The sequence below is a fragment of the Sinocyclocheilus rhinocerous genome, unplaced genomic scaffold (assembly GCF_001515625.1).
Source record: "Sinocyclocheilus rhinocerous isolate Xijiao unplaced genomic scaffold, SAMN03320098_v1.1 scaffold98, whole genome shotgun sequence".
Taxonomy (NCBI): Eukaryota; Metazoa; Chordata; class Actinopteri; order Cypriniformes; family Cyprinidae; genus Sinocyclocheilus; species Sinocyclocheilus rhinocerous.
In genome coordinates, this window is record NW_015666167.1 from 295,666 (window position 1) to 316,901 (window position 21,236).

The 21,236-nt window shown below is 36.0% G+C and overlaps 1 protein-coding gene across 1 annotated transcript in view; it reads right to left on the reverse strand.

Annotated features, from left to right (window-relative positions):
- nme7 (NME/NM23 family member 7) overlaps positions 1-21,236 on the reverse strand; it is a 38,392-nt gene that overhangs the window by 3,854 nt on the left and 13,302 nt on the right. Inside the window, exons 8-10 of the mRNA XM_016543027.1 lie at positions 20,583-20,647; positions 18,951-19,019; positions 16,613-16,714 (exon numbers count right to left, since the gene is read on the reverse strand). Of these exons, the coding sequence (XP_016398513.1) occupies positions 16,613-16,714; positions 18,951-19,019; positions 20,583-20,647 (236 nt within the window). The remainder of the gene's footprint in view (positions 1-16,612; positions 16,715-18,950; positions 19,020-20,582; positions 20,648-21,236) is intronic.

Here is a 21,236-nt window from a genome sequence, read left to right on the forward strand (position 1 = left end):
TGAGTCTCGTCCTGCTGGGAGACGGCATCAAAAGTATGCTAAGGAGCGTAACATTTCCATCTCATGCTTGAGGTATTCGGCCAATCACAACGCACTGGATAGCTGGCCAATCAGAGCACACCTCGCTTTTTTAGAACAATGAGCTTTGTAAAAATCGACGCGTTTCAGAAAGGCGGGGCATAGAGGAGCAACAATAATGTACATTATATGGAAAATGATGTGTTTTTTTAACCTTAAACCGCATAAACACATTGCGTTATACCAAATACACAACATAATGTTCTTTTTAGCAGCATCATGACCCCTTTAAGAATGTTGGTAACGGAACATTTGATGGAAGCCTTCGACCTCCACAGTATGAAAAAAAAAAAGAGAAAACTGTGGAAATCAGTGGCTACTGTCAACTGTTTGGTTCTTGAAAACATCTCCTGTGTTCAGTGGAAGAAAGAGACTCGTATAGGTTTATAAAGACATGGAGCGGAGTAAACGATAACAATTGTCATTTTTGGGTGAAAATTCACCACTGACAAGACATGCTGTTAATAAAAGAAAGAAAAAGAAAGAAAGAAAGAGGTGCTGAATAGAAGACAGAAAAAAAGCCCTGTTCTTTTTTTGCCAAAAACTTCAACACACATAATGCAATTTCGCTTTTAGCGCCACTCTTCTGTTGATCCTACTGTCTGTGGGCGGGAATACCAAAATGTGGAAGCTTGATTTGTAGTTTTTACAAAAGCCCTGGAGTTGTCAAAAATCTGTCATTTTGTGTCATCCAGTGGACTTTTTCCTGACAAATAAAAAAGGACATTTGAGTGCAGGTAACGTGGAGAAAGATTCCACATTGTTTATTTGCATTTACAGTACTACCAACATTGTAACTATTATTATTAACCTTTATTTAACCAGGTAAGTCACTCTTGTTTACAACAACAGCCTGGCAATACAAAGCTGGTTGAAAATTGACGAAATTCTAGTGTTAAAACAAAAGCAACAATTTTCACTTGAAACATTTAAGGTGCAGTCTCATTTACTGTTACTTAGCAAAATTTCAGAAGGGAAATCCAGTCATTCCAACAGGAATAAATGACTGTGAGTTTCGCGTTTCCCACACAGATTTTGCTCATGTTCAAGTTGGTCACACATTTGCCACACTGACCAACAGAAAGCAACTTCTGTGTGAGATGTGCTTCATACATATCTACGCTATTGACAATGGACCTGTTTTTGCACACATTTCACTAAAATCTTGCGAGTCGCACCTTTAAAATGACAACGTAATTTTTTTATTTAGACAAAATACTGTAGAATTTTTCATAGTTTAATGGTTACTAAGACTATCAGGGAAAACAATTGTATGTAATCAGCCCCTAAAAAGTGCATATTAGTTTCTCAGAGTAGTACCTTTGTACCCTTAAGTTACTATTATTAACCTTTTTTTCAGAGAGTGAGTCATAATATCAAAATAATGATCAGTTTATTTGATGGACAGCATTTAAATATCAGTGGATCCCAAATGAAAATAAGTTAATTCTGAACTGTGACATTATCTGTGTGAAACCCAACCTTCTGTGATATTTTCTCTGGTCAAGCTCATCTCAACCTGACATTAACACCAGGCTCGCAAAGAACAGGCTGCTCTGGGCATGCTGTCATCTTGCAAAAAACAGCGAAGCGGTAGCAGAGGAATACAAGACATGAAAGACTCACAGTCAGGACTTCAGACACAAGCAACAAAATGGGACTGATGTAGTTGAGTGTAACGGTATTACAAAGGTGCACAAATGTTAAACAAATACTCCTCCCCTGCCACTACAGCGTGACAGAAGTTCAAGGGGTCTCGGCTGAGTTTACTTTGAGTTTATATTTCACTGCCCTTTCAGCAGAATGTTGGACTAATACCAGGTCTTGACTTTAATTCGCGCTCACATGTGCTTCTCATTCAGAGCTCAGCTGGCCAACTGGCTAAGGCTAAAATGGAACGTGATGAAATGAAATGTTCGTGAGGACACAAACCCCGGCGGCTCTACTGTCCTCTGCTAATCTCTACCAGTAGGAAATATAACTCCCAATCACCGCCCATGAGGGACGGGTTATCTACATGTAAATACATTGGTTTTCCTTAGCCACACCCTTGAACCACACAGTTCAAACAATAAGGGAGTATTAAGCGACCACACATTGTCATGAGAGAAAGTCTGAGGGAAAATTAGTGTTTTGGTTTCAATAAAGAGCGCTGTGTGTAACATATGATTTCCTTTCTTAAGCTTTGGCATATTTAGAGAATCTTGCTGGTTAGTTATTATCCTTATATCTTGTTGACATCGAAAAGGAACACGAAGACAACCAAATCCTTCCCTTCTTTAGTTTTATCTACATATAATGTCTACTTTTGATTACTTTAAAACAAGACAGAATCTGATGTCACGGAAACAAGTATAAAACGTTAGCAAGCTTCATTCGTCAGTTCAAAGTGACGATACAGGCACATCCTCATTTGATCAAACACATATGACTAACACACATCTCTCAGGATAAAAAAAAAATCATGAACAGTTTGTGCAGGCAATACTGGCAAGAGACTAAATGGCAACAAAAGAGAAAAAAAATTGAAATTCAGATGCAACAAAGGGTGCTTGTATAGCAATAAGAAAAAAGGGTAACACTTTAAGGTGTCTTTGTTACACGTTACATGTACTTACTATTATAATAATAAATTATGCATAATTACATGCAAATAACCCTAAGCCAAACCCTAATCCTAACAATATAGTAATGTATTTAATTAATATTTCTCAGTACTTAAATGTATAATTATACTGTAACAAGGACACCTTAAAATAAAGTGTAACCAAAAAAGTAATATATAACATGGTACTTTAGTAGTTTATCATCTTGTACTATAATAAACATCAAAGTACCATGGTATTACCATCTGATTTACTGTATTACCGCCACCATACTTTTTGAAAGAGTTCGAAAGTTTGGTTTTAGTATGATTTTCGATGATGTTGAAGTCTCTTCACCAAGCCTGCATTTATTTGATCACAAAATACAGTAAAACAGTAATATTGTGAATAATATAATAATATTATTTCAATAAAATACAATTTATTCATGTGATGCTAAAGCTGAATTTTCAGCAGCCATTAGCCATTTTAGTTTTAGCGTCACATGATCCTTCAGAAATCATTCTAATATGCAGATTTGGTGCTCAAAAATCATTATTAATGCTGAAAACAGTTTTGCTGTTTAATATTTTTGTGAAAAAAAATATTAATTGACGAATATTAGGTTTTTAGCAATTATTTGAAATTGAAACAATTTGTAATATTATAAATGTCTTTACTGACTTTGATCAATGTAAAGCATCCTTGCTTAATCAAAATAATTTACATTAAAAAAAATAAATAAATCTTACTGACCAAATCAAACTTTTGAACTGTAGTGTATATTTCATCCAAACATTTATCTTAACAGGACTTAATCAGTCAACTAAACAACTGAAGCATTTACTTTGTTTTAAATAGCCAAATTATTGTTTTAGCCCGACTGGAATCAAACTTTTAAAACACATGCAAACGCACACACACTTGCTCACAGTGAGCTTCATTTTCAGTGCTGAGAGAATTCCTGGCAAAGCTGGCTCACTATAATAGCGTTAGTTACCCGTAAGTGACCTGCAGCCACTGAGCTGAATGTCACTGTAATGAGTCCTGCCAAGCCCAAACACTGATGGTCACACACAAACTACAGGCTACGGTTAGAAACAAACAAGCTAAGGGAGTTTATTTCGCCTCTCACTGCCTCTTTGTCTCATGGAACTCCTTTGGGAGTAGTGCTTAAATCAACACATTTGTATGACTGAGATATCCATGCTGGAGATATCCATTTCTGACGGCTGCAGTTTGACGTCAACATTCATAGTGTGTGTGTTCGTATTCTAAACAGGGCTGCTGCCAGACACACCGCCGATACACACTAAACCTCTCTCACTCCACCACACAGAACATAAAGTAAATGTCAATAGAGACACACTGACGTAACACTACTGTCTATTTAGACTGAGGAAAAAAATGGTTATCTCACAAACCCTCCTCTCGCTGTTCACTGATAAAATGGGGCTCGTTTTCAGAGAGACGTCCCAGTGGATATCTGTTCTCTCGCACTGAAAGGACTCTCAGTGCCATTTAAAAGTATTTGGCAATCATCACAAATGATTGAAAACTAAAATAACTGTAATTTAGAAAGACAAATTTACACTAGATGGGCAAACTAGCCTTAATTGGTCAAATGGGTGAAAGACAATCTGGGTGTCAGATCAAGTTAGCAGAGTGTACTGTTCCAGACTTAAACTCCTCATATTTAACCCTGTCTGTGCCTGATCAGAATGTCAGCCAATCCTACTGCGTCCAAAAGTTAGAGAACAATAGCACATAATGCAAAAGCATTTGCATCAATTATTTATTTATTTATTTTTTGTGTGCAGTTTCTAATTGAATATATTTTTTCATTTTATATTATTATCAGCGTACCAATTGCTAGAAATAGAACAGAATCCTTGATATTTTGTATTCATTTTTTCATAACATTCCATTCTTCCTAAAACCTTTTGAAAGAAATTCATATTATCAAATTAATTTGATTCAAAAAGTGTTCATTTAACTGATCAAAGGTAACAGTAAAGACTTATACATTATTACAGAAGATTTATACTTTAAATAAATGCTGCTCTTTTGAACTTCCTATTTATCAAATAATCTTGAAAAAAAAAAATCACAGTTTCCCAAAAAATATTAAACAGCACAACTGTTTATAACACTAAATACTAAAAAAAAAAAAAATGTCTATTGAGCACCAAATCAGCATATTAGAATGATTTCTGAAGGATCATGTGACACTGAAGACTGGAATAATGGCTGCTGAAAATTCAGCAACCCAGACTCATTCGAAATACGTGCTTCTAAATACATTTCTGCAACACCGTTATTAGGTACCTTACTGCACGTTTCGTAGCGGTTTCAAAGTGAAAGGTCCAGAGAGTGGCGCAAAAACATGGGATCAATACGTGACCCTGGCACGTTTCCGTTACGTTGATATAGGCACATATTGCTGTGCTTTTTTTTTTATTACGTTGCTTCAGGTACGTATTGCGGTGGTTCATATTTCAAATGTCCAAGGAGTGTCTCTAAAAGTTAATGCTCTATCATGTTGGAAATATCCCCTACACCAAATCCAACCCTAAACCTACCCGATAGTGTTAACAAATGCAAAAGTGATATAAAAACACATTTGTTGACGCAGCCATGCTATTTTAACTTCCTTATGCAGAGTTGAGCTGTTTTGTCGAACCATAGTTTCACGGGATTCGGTGCTCTTCATCTCTCAATTGCAACGGCGTATCGCGTAAGCTACCGAGCAACCCTACTGAATTAGAAAACTCATGCATATGAAGCTGGATATGTGACGCTAACCTTTAAATGTATCAGTTTTCAAATCTCGCAGCATGTTAAAATTGTTTTGAATTCATGTGTAGGTATGTTTTTTCAGTTTTGCAGAAATGTATTTAGAGCAGTGGTTCTCAAAGTGTGGGGCGCGTCAGCCAGGGGATGGCACGAGTATTGCAGGGGGGGCGCGGGCCATCAGCAGAAAAAGAAAAGAAATAAAACAGTACACAGCCAAAGGACGTAACTTTTGTGAAAGGGAAGAGAAAAGCCATAGATGAAGTCGCACAGACCCAGGCAGGTGCTGGTCATTTAAAAGCTAAATGCAGAAAATATGACGAGGCATATCTTGCTTTCGGCTTCACTCACCGTGTCTATACCGGACGCTACAGTTGTCACGTCGCGCCGCAACAGCTCTACACTGGACGCGACAAAGCATTGCAACGGCGTATCGCGTAAGCTACCGAGCAACCCTACTGAATTAGAAAACTCATGCATATGAAGCTGGATATGTGACGCTAACCTTTAAATGTATCAGTTTTCAAATCTCGCAGCATGTTAAAATTGTTTTGAATTCATGTGTAGGTATGTTTTTTCAGTTTTGCAGAAATGTATTTAGAGCAGTGGTTCTCAAAGTGTGGGGCGCGTCAGCCAGGGGATGGCACGAGTATTGCAGGGGGGGCGCGGGCCATCAGCAGAAAAAGAAAAGAAATAAAACAGTACACAGCCAAAGGACGTAACTTTTGTGAAAGGGAAGAGAAAAGCCATAGATGAAGTCGCACAGACCCAGGCAGGTGCTGGTCATTTAAAAGCTAAATGCAGAAAATATGACGAGGCATATCTTGCTTTCGGCTTCACTCACCGTGTCTATACCGGACGCTACAGTTGTCACGTCGCGCCGCAACAGCTCTACACTGGACGCGACAAAGCGACCGTTGCAAATCATTTTAACTTTGTGCCAGTACGTCATAAATAGAACAAGGCATCAGTTTACTGTCGGGGATTTGGCGTGTCGTTCCACGCCGCATCCAGTGTACACAGCGTCACTGATTATAATGGGTTCTACTGTATTTTGCCGCTCACGTCCGGTGTAGACACGGTGTTTAATGTCGTTGGTGAGGAGGAAAGCCTGTGTGTGTCCTATGCCTTAGCGGACAGCATGAAACCCACAATAAATAAATAACAGAGAGAATAATAATAATAATAATAACAGTTATTCTCTCTATGCTATTTTTCAATGTTTCAAGTGATGCAGGTGTTTTTTTCCCTGTAGGTTTTTTAATTAAAAAAGCATTAATTTTTCATAATGTTTAGTGAAATGATTTGGTAGTCTGAGGTGGGATGGGGATTCGGGAAGGGGGGAGGGGGAGCGCCAGATTTTTTTATAGGTTTAAAGGGGGCGCGACCAAAAAAGTTTGAGAACCACTGATTTAGAGGCACGTATTTCCAATGAGCCTATGTTGAAATGCAGCTTTGCCACCACAGAAATAAATGACATTTTAAAATACATTAAAATTTAAAATGGCTATTTTAAATGTTTTAGTGTATCATATACTGTACTTTTGATTTTTTTTTAAATGCAGCCTTGGTGACCATAATAAAAAAATGTTTCCCTCCAAAAACGGAACTGTAGTGTAAATTAGATTGTAAATGTAAGATTTTTAGTGTAGTCATTTAGCTGAATCTGAAGCTGGTCACAATGTCAGAATCTTTTAGGTTTACTGTGTACATCAATGCTGCCTCTTACCTGTAAAAATAGCCATGTTTATTAAATGAGGTTGCAGTATCTCCTTCACAGAAGGCTCTCACTCCACAGCTATTAAAATAGTCAATGTGCTAATCTGCTTTGTGTCTATGTTAATTAACGAGCAACAGATTCCTTTAATTTAAGAGGTCCTTTTGTAATCCCAACCATGCCAAGATGGGCCTTCCTAGACCAATCACCAACAGTTCAAACATTTCCAACCAAGCCCTATCTCTACACAGTCATTAAACACACAAACCATAACACCACATGGTTTAAAATACCAAATAGCATAACAATAGATTTGGTTTCGGCATATAACGGGTTTCTGAGATATCAAGTTTCAGTTTAAGCGAAAAACTGATGGTAACCTTTAGTCCCAAATGTGTGACGTAGGACCTTGAGAATTAATGACATCACAATTGTGCCTTCATCTTGTTTAAAGATGCAGTCGCATTTACCATTCATCTGCTATTTTTTTACGGGTGAAATCCAGTTATTTCAATAGGAAGTCATGTGACTGGGAATTTAGCGTGAGGGCGAAAGGTGTCCCCATGCAGATTTTGCAATTGGTCTCTCAAATTTGCTGCACTGACCAATAGAAAGCTGCTTGGTTTGAAAGTGACTTTTGTGTCAATTAACCTTTTTGCCCCTCAAAATTTTGCCAAAGTGAGCACACTGAAAGGCATGACAACAAAGGCTACAGTGCTAAGCTAGAGTGAATGTCACACAAAAAGTTCACATATAAACAATTTTTTTTTGCCAATGATGACATTTTCAACAGGCAAAATGATCAACAACAAACCAAAACAGGCTTTCCTAATGTTAGGAAATACAGGGAATAGCTGTGAGCTAATTTGGTGGGCAGACTGTGCGAGGCAGTTCCAGTTCAGTCCCAGTCACATGGCTCACTCACTCCCTGTTCCTGGTGCCGCTCTAATGTAAGAGGGCCTTAATTAAGCAGCAATCGATGCTGTGGGACGACACTGGAGCCTCCTAGGAGAACACCGCCATGATAACTACAGGTCTCCACGGCCCTGCCTTTATGGCCACAACAGGAAATACACATGGTCTGATGCTGTTAGAGAGCTATTTATTCTCCCATGGGTACAAATGAGTCAATTGGTCAATATGGTATTTATGAAACAAAATATCAAGCATGAAATTGTTAAAATTACAATTTCAATTCCAATTAAAATATACATTAAGATAGGAAGAGATTTGTAAACATTGGGAAGAATTTATTATATATATTCTTTGGCCAGGTCAGATATTAATGGATATTTTATGAAAAATCTAATTTCTCTTGATCTTTTGAAATTAAATTCAATGCACCACGTACAGAGACATTGTAAGGTGATTAAAATGGGATAAATCATAATACTCAAAATCTTACAGTTAAAAGAGCCAATTTGATTTTGAGGTATGACCTATTTATTTACTATTGAATGCACATTAGCTGGACCAGCCTGAGAAATAATGCTTTTTTTTTTTTTTACATGGTTTGAACACAATTTAGGATAAAAGCAAGGGACTTTGACTATGTAAAAACACTACCGTCCAAAAGTTTGGAACAATATTTTTTTTTATTCAGCTAAGACACATTCAATTGATCAAAGTACAAATAAAGACATTTATGATGTCACAAAAGAATAACATGGATCAAGATTTCCACAAAAATATTAAGCAGCACAACTATTTTCAACATTGATAATACAAAATGTTTCTTGAGCGCCGAAGGATCATGTGACACTGAAGACTAGTAATAACTGGTGAAAATTCAGCTTCGCCTTTACAGGAATAAACTACATTTTAAAATATATCAAAATAGAAAACATTTGTTTTAAATTGCAATAATATTTACAATTTATATTTAAATATTTGAATTGTGATTAAATAAATGCAGCCTGGGTGAGCATGAGAGAGAGAGAAAAAAAATCTTACAATCCCCAAACTATTAAACGTTAGTAAAAAACAAGTGCACTTACTAGAAACACTATGGCCTTTCTGAACAGCATTTTGCCTGAATATTAGAGAAGCATCTACAGCACATTCGGTCATTTGTACTTGAGTGACTCATACCTTGTCAAATACCCTAATCCAGGAAAAACCTCATTGTTACTAATTGCCTGCCTTTGCTCTTTATTTGCAGGTTATAACGTGTTGGCCTGTCAAATTTCTCACAGACAGATCTAACAAGACTGTACAGAAGACACGCGAGACAACAGTGCCAATTGTGCTTTGTTTCTCTCTGTAGCAGGCAACACAGGCCTTGACTGACACAGAGACATACTAGAACAAGCACACTACATTACTAACATCCTATAAAACTCAGCTCAGGGCACTCAAAAAAAAAATTCACAAACTTGATCTTACACTGTAGTGCCGTATTAAAGACATAATTCTGCCTCCATAAACCACTGTTTACTTCTGATATGATTGGAACACGTGGATACACAAAATGCTCTAGGAGCACATGCTCTCGTCTAAAGTAGGCAAACACAGTGTCCAAACATCTAATCCTTTATCTTATCACCATTGTGTCTGTGACAAATCGGGCACAGTTACATTCCCACTGTATAGGTTTACCATGTTACAAGTAAGTTACCTTCGTTTCCAAGTGGAGGTTCTGTTACGGTATTTTGGCACCTGGAGCTGAAAGCCAGTCAGTCATTGACAGGCATTCAGTTGAACTTTGTCAGCTGATACGATCTGTCAGCACAATACATTATTCATGAACTCCAACACCATATGAGACTTAAGCACAACTAAGAGAACAGGACCTTGGTGCGTTCTCACACAGAAAACAAATGGCTAATTTCTTCTGACCAACCTTGGACAAAAGTCAGCTTATCAAGTTCAAACAGACACATACAGAATGTAAATGAATGCAGAAAGGCAGACAATAACAGCAGGTATTTACACAGGAACCAGTGAATTAATTCTTTTGCGAGGTTGGTCTGATCTAATAAAACAGCAGAATACAATTTCACACATTTAGAAACAACCTTGTAACTTGTTCAAGGAAGTTTTGTCTAGAAAGACACTGTTTCCTTGTGTATACAGACACTTGAGTCAGAGAATCAGGTTACACTGAACAATCATAACAAGCAGGAATAAGAAAGGTAAAAAGTCTCAACACTTGACTTGAGTGGAAATCGTAAAGCCAACAGGATCCACCATTATGAATTTTTCACTACTGTCACACATATCCCCTTGCTCTTCTTCAGTTCTATCGACATGATAAAGTGATCTTTACCATTGGAGAGAAGCACAGTGTTCCACAACTGATATCATTCCAGTGAAAACCAGCAATACTACATTAAAAATAGAGAAGACAGTGTTCAGAAAATACATGCCCTCAAAACCAGATGTGTCAATGAAAATGACCGAAACTAGGGGGCAAGGTCTGATTTATGGCTAGTGTAAAATCCCATACTGTGCACTGAGGGAAAGGATGATGCCTTACTATAATTGTCTGATTTATCCAAATGATTTGTAGCATACGGACTACTTATTAGGGCTGCACCAATATAACAATTATGGCCGATAACTGACCATTAACATTAAAATAATAATAGCTTTATGTTGACAATAAATAAATGGTCAATAATAAAATTCTACACTATTTTATCTAAATACATTCAATATTAACCACAATGTTTTTTTTCCCCCAGTCATTTTAAAATGCATATTAAGTTGATTTATACAGCCCAAAAACAAAATGTACAAATTCATTTTGAGATTTGCCAAACATTACATTTGTCAAATTATTACTGTTTTTCAAAACCAACTTTAAAGCTATAGGATAAGCAACGTTTTTCATAAACATTTTTGTTATACTGGTTGAAAATCTCTTCATATTCTGATAGACAATAGCTAATTAAATGATAGGGTGGCCTACCTGCCTGTCTACCTATATACTTGCATACCTCCACACAACCAAAAGGGTGTTTTTCTGTATTTCACTGCAGAAGTGCAAGCCAAAATTTTCTGTGTATTTGGCAAAAGACTTGCCAAAATACACGGAGACAGACAATTGGGTAAAACAAGGGTAAACATTGGTAGTGTTTTAACAGGTTGGAGGAATTTGATGGAATGGAGTTTCAATCGAGCCAATGAACTTGCAGTTTCTTCTTGACAGTTAGGCTAAACTTCAAGTTAAACAACTTCCTAATATGTTGGGTAATGTATTGAAAGTAGCTTACTTTTACCTGTTGAGACATGCCTTTATAGATCCTTAAGAGCTGTGTTTGTGATGTTTGAATTGGGAGTGAAGCGCGAACATTTGTTCGAAAATATTCTTTTTTTTTTGTAATTCTGCTATGGTGACACAAAGAATTGTGAAATTAACAATTACATATTCAATATTGATGCCAATAATTTTAAATATCTCTAATATCGGTCAAAAACCGATATGGTACCGATATGTTGTACATTCCTACTATTTATTGTAGTTTTCAATGTGTTTTCATTTTGTTTTTGTTGAACAAAGTAATATACATTTATAATATTGCCCATTAAACAGTTATTGGCCATAACATTAAAATAATTATCGGTTGTGGTCATAGTTTCATTATTAGTGCATCCACATTTTTATTTATTTATTTATATTCATTTTTTAAAAAGCACAAAACAACAATGTCCTCCTTGCAGGGACTGGTGCTACACTAGGACACAAAGAGGCTCAAAATGTGATAAATTCTGCCAAATGAAGCATGTATCTTTAGGTATGAAGTTAATCTTCAGTGTTGGTGGCATAATGACAGACACATGTTCCTACCTCTGTTTCTTGTTTTCCACCATATGATGGACCGTGCTGAGCTATTGCTACCCAATACAGTTTTTAAATCAAAAATAGACTTTACAACTATTCTCATGGACCTTCCCATTTCATCATTTGGTAAGACATGGGGCAACTTTTTGAGCAATTTTGCTGGGCAACTTTTTTGAGTAATGTTGCTTGGGCACTTTCCCATTGAGAATGGGTAACAAATTTCTATCTGGATAATTTAGATCGGTTGTGGGCCCTGTGTCTCACCTGGTTGCCCGTTGAAGTTGCCTAGCAACATTGCTCAAAAAGTTGCCCCATGTATCATCAGCCTAAAGCCCCGAGTGACTTTTTCGCTGAATGTCGCTAGACTCTGTGCTGTGAAGACGCTTGTGGGCGTTCCTACTGTCGCTCTAATGTTATTGGTAGACTGCACGTTTGGACATATCTTTAGAAAATGCAATCACAAACTATATATATTGCCAGTAAAACTAAGATATCATTCTAATATGACTAGGAATTAGACTTAAAAAATAAAATAAAAGTACCATTCTGCTGTTGAAGAGTGTTGTTATATAAACCACAGCAGTGCTCGTGCATTAAATCATTAACCGGTGCTAAACTGCTCACTGCATCATGTAATTAACAACTCAAACCATCAATTTATGAATCAAACTCACTTAAGACAGCCAACAGTTTATTTTCTATGCATTTTTTTATATATCCATGTCTGTGGTTACAGTAAAATAATATAAAACAGTGAAATTGCTCAGGAAATCTGTCCTGTCTTGCCTGTATTCGAGACGGTGACGTGTGAGCGCCACTGACAGATTCTTCACTCCTATTGGTTGTCGCTCGTGACATTCACTGTTCATTTGCATAAAGTTATACATTTCTTAACTTTTGTCTCTTGACTCGCATTGCTTGACACGCCCACATTCTGTCGCCAACGGTCACTGTCGCTCGTGTCGCCAGCTCTCCATTGAAAATGAATGGGAGCATGATGCTTTGTCGCTGTGTGTCGCTGGCAGTGTGAACGAGGCTTAAGGCTTTACATGACACTAAAGTGTGTGCAAAAGAGTGGTTAGTGAAGCATGCTGAATCTAGACTGACTAACCACATCATCAAATGACCTCTCCCACCAAAATCTATCATACACATCTCCCAACTTTGAAGATGTCGTCATAAAAAGCTGACCTGCACTCAAAAAACTTCATGATGCTCTGTCAAGGTCTCACAAAACTTTACACATTCCAACCCGAATTAATGTAATCTTTGTGTTTGTACAGGATTTTGAAACTTTCGGCTGAAATGAAAGAAAAACACGCCTGCCTTCAGACTCAAACAGCGATGAAGAGTATTATCCTCTCTTTATGAACTACAACTAATCCTTCACAAACAATGCTGAACATATTTCTCCCTTTCTTTTGTTCACACAATCCTGGAGTCTCAAAGTGTTAATGGTTTACCCTAATATCCGGCTTGCAAATCAATTTTGACTTTTTGTATTTTGGTTTGGCCTTTAATGCAATCCTGCAATATTATCTTACGGACTGTTAAACTAAGCTAATAATTTTTTTTTCACTAGGCTTATTACAGGCCGAAAGCATGAATGCAAACATGCCACTGTAGTCTAGGTGACAACAACAAACAAAACTGCATGCAACTTTTTCTTAAAAAAAAGATTAGTTAGGTGTGTCGACACAGAAGCATGCAATCATAACAAGATTTCTTCCATTACAATCAATAGAGCTGTCTACCCCGGGAACTGTGATGTACTTTCAGTTGACAAACTCTCTATATCTACTCTGGCTACTTTATTTTGTATGCAGCTCGAGTCATAGCATGATGACACCTCCCGCCATTTCCTGTCCTCTTTCTAATACCAGTGTTGTTAAAGCTAAAAATAAAATGATTAAATGAAATTAAACATTTAAAATAATTTTCTTTAATTGAAATAAGGCTGAAATAAATACAAATTCTAGATGATAAACTTAAAAAATTTAAACAAAATTAAAAAAAAAGTTGCCTTGACAAATAAAATAAGTTGAAGTACTACAAAAAACTCAAATAAAAATAGATTAAAGACATACCCTGTTAAGAGCTGTGCTACAGTTTAACATAAATGACTGAATTCAGTCTAAACACTACTACGAAGTTTTTATAAGTTTATAAATGGATGTAAAAGCCTCAGCACACGTGTTTAGTGTGATTTGGTGAATGGAAAGGAATGGGTGGAAACCCCCCATTTATACACAGCAACAATCAAAACGTGTTTACAGTACAATAGATAGACCAGGTTATCTCACCAAAACACACATAATAACTGTTTTATGCATCATACTGGCAGTGTTTATAAACCACAGACATGCAGCCACAGATCCAGCACAAAAGGAGGGGGGAAAGCAGGAGAACTTGTCAAAATAAAGAGCATGGGTTAAAAGAACTAGTGAGATTATAAGACAATAAGTGTTGCTGTTGTGACCAGACAATGCTGATATACAGCCTTGCAGAGTGTTTAAAAACCAACCACACACTCTCACGCTCTCTCTCTTTACTTCTGTGCCATGTGAATGTGTGCGTGTATGTGTGTGAGAGAGAGAGTGTGGGGAGGTTCCAGGGCGGGGTTGTCAATTGAGAAGTGTGGAGCTCTTTCCGGAACCCATGATTGAGCAATCCAGTTTGACCTTGTAAAGGTCACAACACTGCAGCCATGTTTTGCATATCAAAGCCATTTGTGTCAAAGAACACAAATATCTAGCGGGTGAGAATCAGCTTGTGTAAGGCATAAACTGTGAAAAATGTAATCAATAGAAACATTTCACGTCGTATCACCCATATGTCCATCTCTTGATTTATAAAGCGTTAAACAGCATGACAGTTTGCTACTGAAGGTCCAATCTGATCTCAGAAGAAAACTTGACTATTTTACAAGGTGACGAATTTGTATGAAATGTGTAAGATTTGTTCAAAAACATGCAATTTTTAGAAAAAGTGTAAACTCCTAAACTTAAGTGGGAAGTAAGCAGACTGTACGCAAATGTACAAATAATGTCATACTAATTCAGACGAATTAGCCACAAATTTGCCAAAGCGAATTGCCATGAGAGTGTGTTGGGAGTTCTGAGTGGATGATTTGCCCTACTGAAACCACTAAAAAAAGAAAAAGCATCCATACATTATCCACTGGATTTTCTTCTATTACCATGGTCTGTCTGAATACTTAGTTCTTACTGGTTGGAAGGTGTGTGTTAAAAAAACATTTAATGCACAATTCAAATCAGTTTAATCACTGTTCCAATGAATGCAATGCCTTTTGATAAGTGTTATATTTTACAAAGAATCAGCAATTTGTTATATTAAAGACCTTTTTTTTAATGTAAAAAGTCGGCAACACCAAAGCTCCAAAAGTATCAAACGTCACACACGCTATGCAACAGTTTTTTTTAAAATACATTTTTGATACTTTTGGAGCTTTGGTGTTGCCAACTTTACATTTAAAAATGTTTTCCACTTGTTTCTTAGTTGAGCACCCAGTTGAGATCGATGTGCGTGCTTTTGCCTGCTCTTTATATTAAAGACCTTGCCTTCAGCTCATGTCAAAGACATTAACCATGATTTGCTTTCCATTACTAATCAGAAGCAGGAATTCTCATTTGATTGGACAAAAAGTTTGAAATAACCCCTTTATTCTGGAGCAATTTATTCTGGAAGACAAATAGTTATTATTAATTGTATATTTTATTATAAAATGTCATATGTAATATGTACTATGTATTATTATTATTTTTTGGTTTATTTTAATAATAATAATAATTTATTTTAATAATAATAATAATAATAATAATACTTTATAAAATTGTATATATGCTAAAAATAATTGTATTACATTTTAAACTCAATAAGTACATATACAGAACCTAAAAGCTAACAAGACTAAAAGTCACAATACTTCAATTTTATTTAATTGGGTCCTTGACCAGATGACTAAACTCTAGAGCCCTTAGCCCATGTTTTTACCATCACAGGAAACCAACTGGACCATGAGCAAGCACCACAATGAAAATGACAAAGTCCACATTATTATCAAACCTTTTAGTACTGTGCGTAAGGCCGATAAACCCCAACCCAAGGACTCCAAGAAGTAAGGATTGTAATTCTTATCTAATGGTACATCATGACTGGTACCTGCAATTTACAAGCTATCTCTGGCAGTAGTAGAAATCGGTTGGCAGAATGGTGGCCACCTAGAGCGGATACAGTCGTCATGCAACATGAGTGGGCAGACTAATCTTTCGTACAAGACGAAACCTTCATGGTGGTGTACATTTCGACTGGCTGATGCAGACACAAAGCAGGTTTTTTAACCGGGGAGTACAGATGATATGCCTTCAAAGTGCTACAGATTACATTATACATAAGGTAAAAGAGATCACGGAGTCCAAGAGACTGAAGGACCATTAAGTCTCTGTTATAACTTTCATAAAACCTTGAGGTGATAATGAGGTTACATGTTCATATACATACAGTATATAAAAAGAGAACTGAAACTATTTATGCAATGATTGTGGGGATAAACACATAATTTAAGCTTTTTGGGGGGAAACCTCAAGGAAATAAATACACATTATAACAAGACTGAACCATCTTGTTACTCACAGGGTCTGCGGGTCCACAGAACTCCCGAAAGGTTCTGGGTGCGTCGGTAGCATGGATCTCCAGGGCCATGCAAGGTCCGGAACAAAGTTCATCCACCATATTCTGCAACACAAGCAGTCAAGAGTTAACGACTCCCCTCGGTCTACCTGCCTGTACCAATGAAAGAGCTTATTATCTGAACAGACCTTGGGAAGACATTGGAGCAGCAGAAGGACTCAAGTTACCAGTGTGCCTCTTAATAAATATATAAATTAAAGGATGTCAAAGCAAACAATTGTTGCTATTGTTCTTGGAACAGGTAATCTGCAACAAGACTAGTTCTCATTCTGTTAATCTGGTTTGATGAGATGGCCTCTGTTTTTGGCGTGTATAACTTTGTGGGGGTGAATGTGAAGTGTCCATCATGCACAGATCACTAAACAGCCCATGAGCCACTTTCACATATAGTTACGGTGTCCACAATGGCAACTTTTTAATTTTAGATTTCAAAAATAATAAGCAGTTTTAGATAAGACTTTTTTTAGATAAAAAATGTAGATATTTTTTTAAATGGCAGCTTTAACCATTTTTAGATCTCAAAGACATGAAGCCTTTAAGATAAACCTGTTAACAATGTATATTCCTTCAAAGTGTAATATTTCAAAATCAAACATTTCTGACATATACAAAACAAAAATCGCAAATGCTATATAACCACTAAATTACCATCATAAACTATTTGTAGTCTGCATGAGTCATGAGTAACTGTTAAAAAAAGCAATGCCATGGAAGAACAATTTTGGGTTTCCCAAAGAACCTTTTCTTAGTGTGAAGAACATTTTAATAATCTAAAGAAACTTTTTTCCACAATAAAGAACATTTTGTGCAATAGAAAGGTTCTTTATGAAACCATAAATGCAAAGAACCATTTTTTTAAGAGTGTAGGTTATGGTTAAACAATGAAGATAAAGAAGAATTAAAGAGCTTCCCCTTTTTCCTCGAAATCTGCACTTTATTGTCAGTGTGCATGTAACCACAACCTCCACAACCCAATACGAGCAGTGCTGTTACAATGATATGACAATAACATGATGCAATGATGACAGGGAATATATATTTGAATGCAATTGCTTTTATGTTCTTAAAAGGTTTATGCTAAGGGTGGAGATTATATTTTAGTTTATTATAAAATTATTACCAAAGGCTTTGCCATATATTACATAATAAGAGGAGGAGTCATTGAGTGATGACATGGAAACATGTTGCAAAATACATCATACAATATTGGGAAGATCACTGTGTTCACTATATTATAACTCCACAGAAACTTCACAAGTTCTAAAAGCCAGCATTGAAGAGAGAAAAAGGTACTGTTGTTCTTTGTACTGAACTGTGTTAAAGTATCACGATAAGATCTGCTTGGCACTGGTGCACTTTGATCCAGCAGCCAGAGTAAGACAATTAAATGACTTTACTAATGTATTTTTGCAGAACACTATCATTAGTTCCCACTCTCTCAATGTTTAAACTCACACTGTTATAGTAGCGGCAAGCTCAGTGCAAGTGTTTCATGGGCACTTTGCACCTGCAGTGTGCAGACTTGCGCTTTGGTGATTGTGAGGCAATCAATATGTTGATGAGACAGTTTTCATGGCAACAGACTCCAAAATAGCCTCTGGCTTCAATGACCCAGAACCGAAATTGGCTTATATTTGGTCTAAAAGACTTGTGCAGATGTTATCAGAATAAATGATTGCTATTCGGCTGAAATTCAAAAGACTAGAGTGATTGAAGCTTAATAGCCAACAGGAATGTGAAGGTTGTTCCCCTGAACCGAAATTCCATGTACTGTGACGTAACACTGTACCCAGAACAGGGAAATTGCCATGAGGTGAGTATTCGAGGTTTGCAGGAGACAGGTGCACATGTGGTTACGACATGCTTTGGCGACTACGCCTTCTCTAAATGAATAATTAAGCATAACTGGAATCACATGTGAGCTAGAAAAGGAAAAACTGAACTTCTTTGTATGGACCTTTGAATTGACTACTATATAGTAGGCATAACAAATAAGGGGGTTATTAATGCTTTTGGCTCACTTTATTTTATGCACTTATATAAATAAAACGATGAATTGTTAGGTACAATGTACTTACTGTATTCGTGTGGTATTGCAAAACACAAACACACTATTGAGTTGGGATATGGTTAAGGTCAGGGACAGGTTTAGTTGTACTATCAACAAGTATATAAGTGCACTGTATCAAATGATTAAATTAAATGTCAGTGCATAGTACTAAAATGACATTTTCTTTAGTGGACTGAAATCATAGAAGAAAGTGCAGCAACATATACTTACAGTGTACTCGGCTACAACCCCTTTATAAACCTCCAAAAACTCCTCAGCATTTACTCGATCCATGTTGAACTGTAATAAAACCAGATCAATTTGATTACTGAATAAAAACAAACTTAACACTTACAGGGACATTGTAAAAAGGAGTGAATATAGTAAAAATCAAGATATAACATTATATATGACAATATAATATATAATATGATTCCATCATTCAGGATAAAGCAGCAAGAATATTTATTTTCACAAACAAAATCAACGTATTAATCATTTTTGACTGGAAAATGACCTATTTGAGTGGGTTATCCAACACACTAGAGATAAAATCTCTAAGCCAACTATTCCAAAAGACCATTATCACTGTCTGATATTCTTTTTATAGACCACCAACTCAGCCCTGGACATACATGCTTTCTAATAGTAACAAAACCTTCATTAATCCACTCTAGCCCAGGGGCATCCTCTGTACACTATTTTCAGCAGGGTCAGGTGACAAAGCTGCAGCGCTGTAATTGGTCAGCAGAGGACTCATTTGGAGATGTGGGAGGCTACTAGTGATGCGCGGATGGCGGTTATATCCGCGGGCGCTGCGGATAATCCGCGGATCGAATGCCATGGAAGAACAATTTTGGGTTTCCCAAAGAACCTTTTCTTAGTGTGAAGAACATTTTAATAATCTAAAGAAACTTTTTTCCACAATAAAGAACATTTTGTGCAATAGAAAGGTTCTTTATGAAACCATAAATGCAAAGAACCATTTTTTTAAGAGTGTAGGTTATGGTTAAACAATGAAGATAAAGAAGAATTAAAGAGCTTCCCCTTTTTCCTCGAAATCTGCACTTTATTGTCAGTGTGCATGTAACCACAACCTCCACAACCCAATACGAGCAGTGCTGTTACAATGATATGACAATAACATGATGCAATGATGACAGGGAATATATGATAATTTATTTGAAGCTGCGGACTCGGGTGACGTTTTAGCTCATCCGCGCATCACTAGAGGCTACTGATCTGGTGGCAGATTGCATGGTCGATGACGGGGTCAGGTTACACCAAAGGGAAACATAAGTGTGTTTGCCCTTGGTTCATGGAGAGATTCTATTTTCACTTCTCTTAGCTTGCTATTAGTTTGGTCATTTGTTCTGTTAAAGAGAACTGATCTAATATCCATAAAATATGTATATCTTTCTTTTTTTTTTATTAAAAATGATGTCAACTTTATTATTTTAAAATACTGTTTGTATGTTAATAAAAGTATTACATATATTATATGTAAGCTTCATCAGTAACACTTTAGTATAGGGACCAATTCTCACTATTAACTAGTTGCTTATTAGCATGCATATTATTAACAGATTGGCTGATTATTAGTACTTATAAAACACATATTCTGCATGACAATATTCTACATCCCTAATCCTACCCAATACCTAAACTTAACAACTAACTTACTAACTATAATAAGTTAATAAGCAGCAATAGGAGTTTAAGTAAAAAGTTGTAGTTAATTGTTTGTTAAAGGTGAGAATTGGACCTTAAAGTAAAGTGTGACCACTTCATCTAATTGTAACACTCAATGTGTTTCTTTACTCGCCAACATTATTGGCTAAAAAATGTAACTAAAATACGTACCATTTGTAGGGCAGATATCTCAAATCCATTTTCTATAATTGACTTAAGGATCTTTCCCGTCAACGCTGAAAAAAAAAAAAAAAATGTAAATGAAAGATGTTCACTTAAAACTAACTGTCTTGAATACAATTGTACATTTTATAAATATCTCTCTAAATCACATATAGAACTTCAATTGCAAGACTTAAGTATTTTAAATCATTCTCCACATTTAAAACTGTATTCTCCACATATGAAACTGTATAATGTCTATAATACAGAAGATATAATAAATAAATAAATTTATTCAATTTATTTAATAAATAAATACATTTATTTATTTTATTTATAAATAATAAATAATTTAAAGAATTATAATAAAACCCCATTTTTAAAAATAAAGATTAAATCTTACATTAAGGGATTTTTTTCCGGCTTAATAAATAACAAATACTTTTTTTTTAATGAATATTACAGTTATAGGTAAAGTGTGTAATACTAATAAATATATTTTAACAATGCAAAATTTATGTTTTCCCTTTAAGGACAGCAAAGTATAGTACAGGGCATATTCACATGTTTTTAGAAATAACTTGCACTTCTAAGAGCAGACTAATCATTAGATGGAAGTCTAATGATTAAGGATTTGAGATGCTAACACAAAGGTTTCAAGTT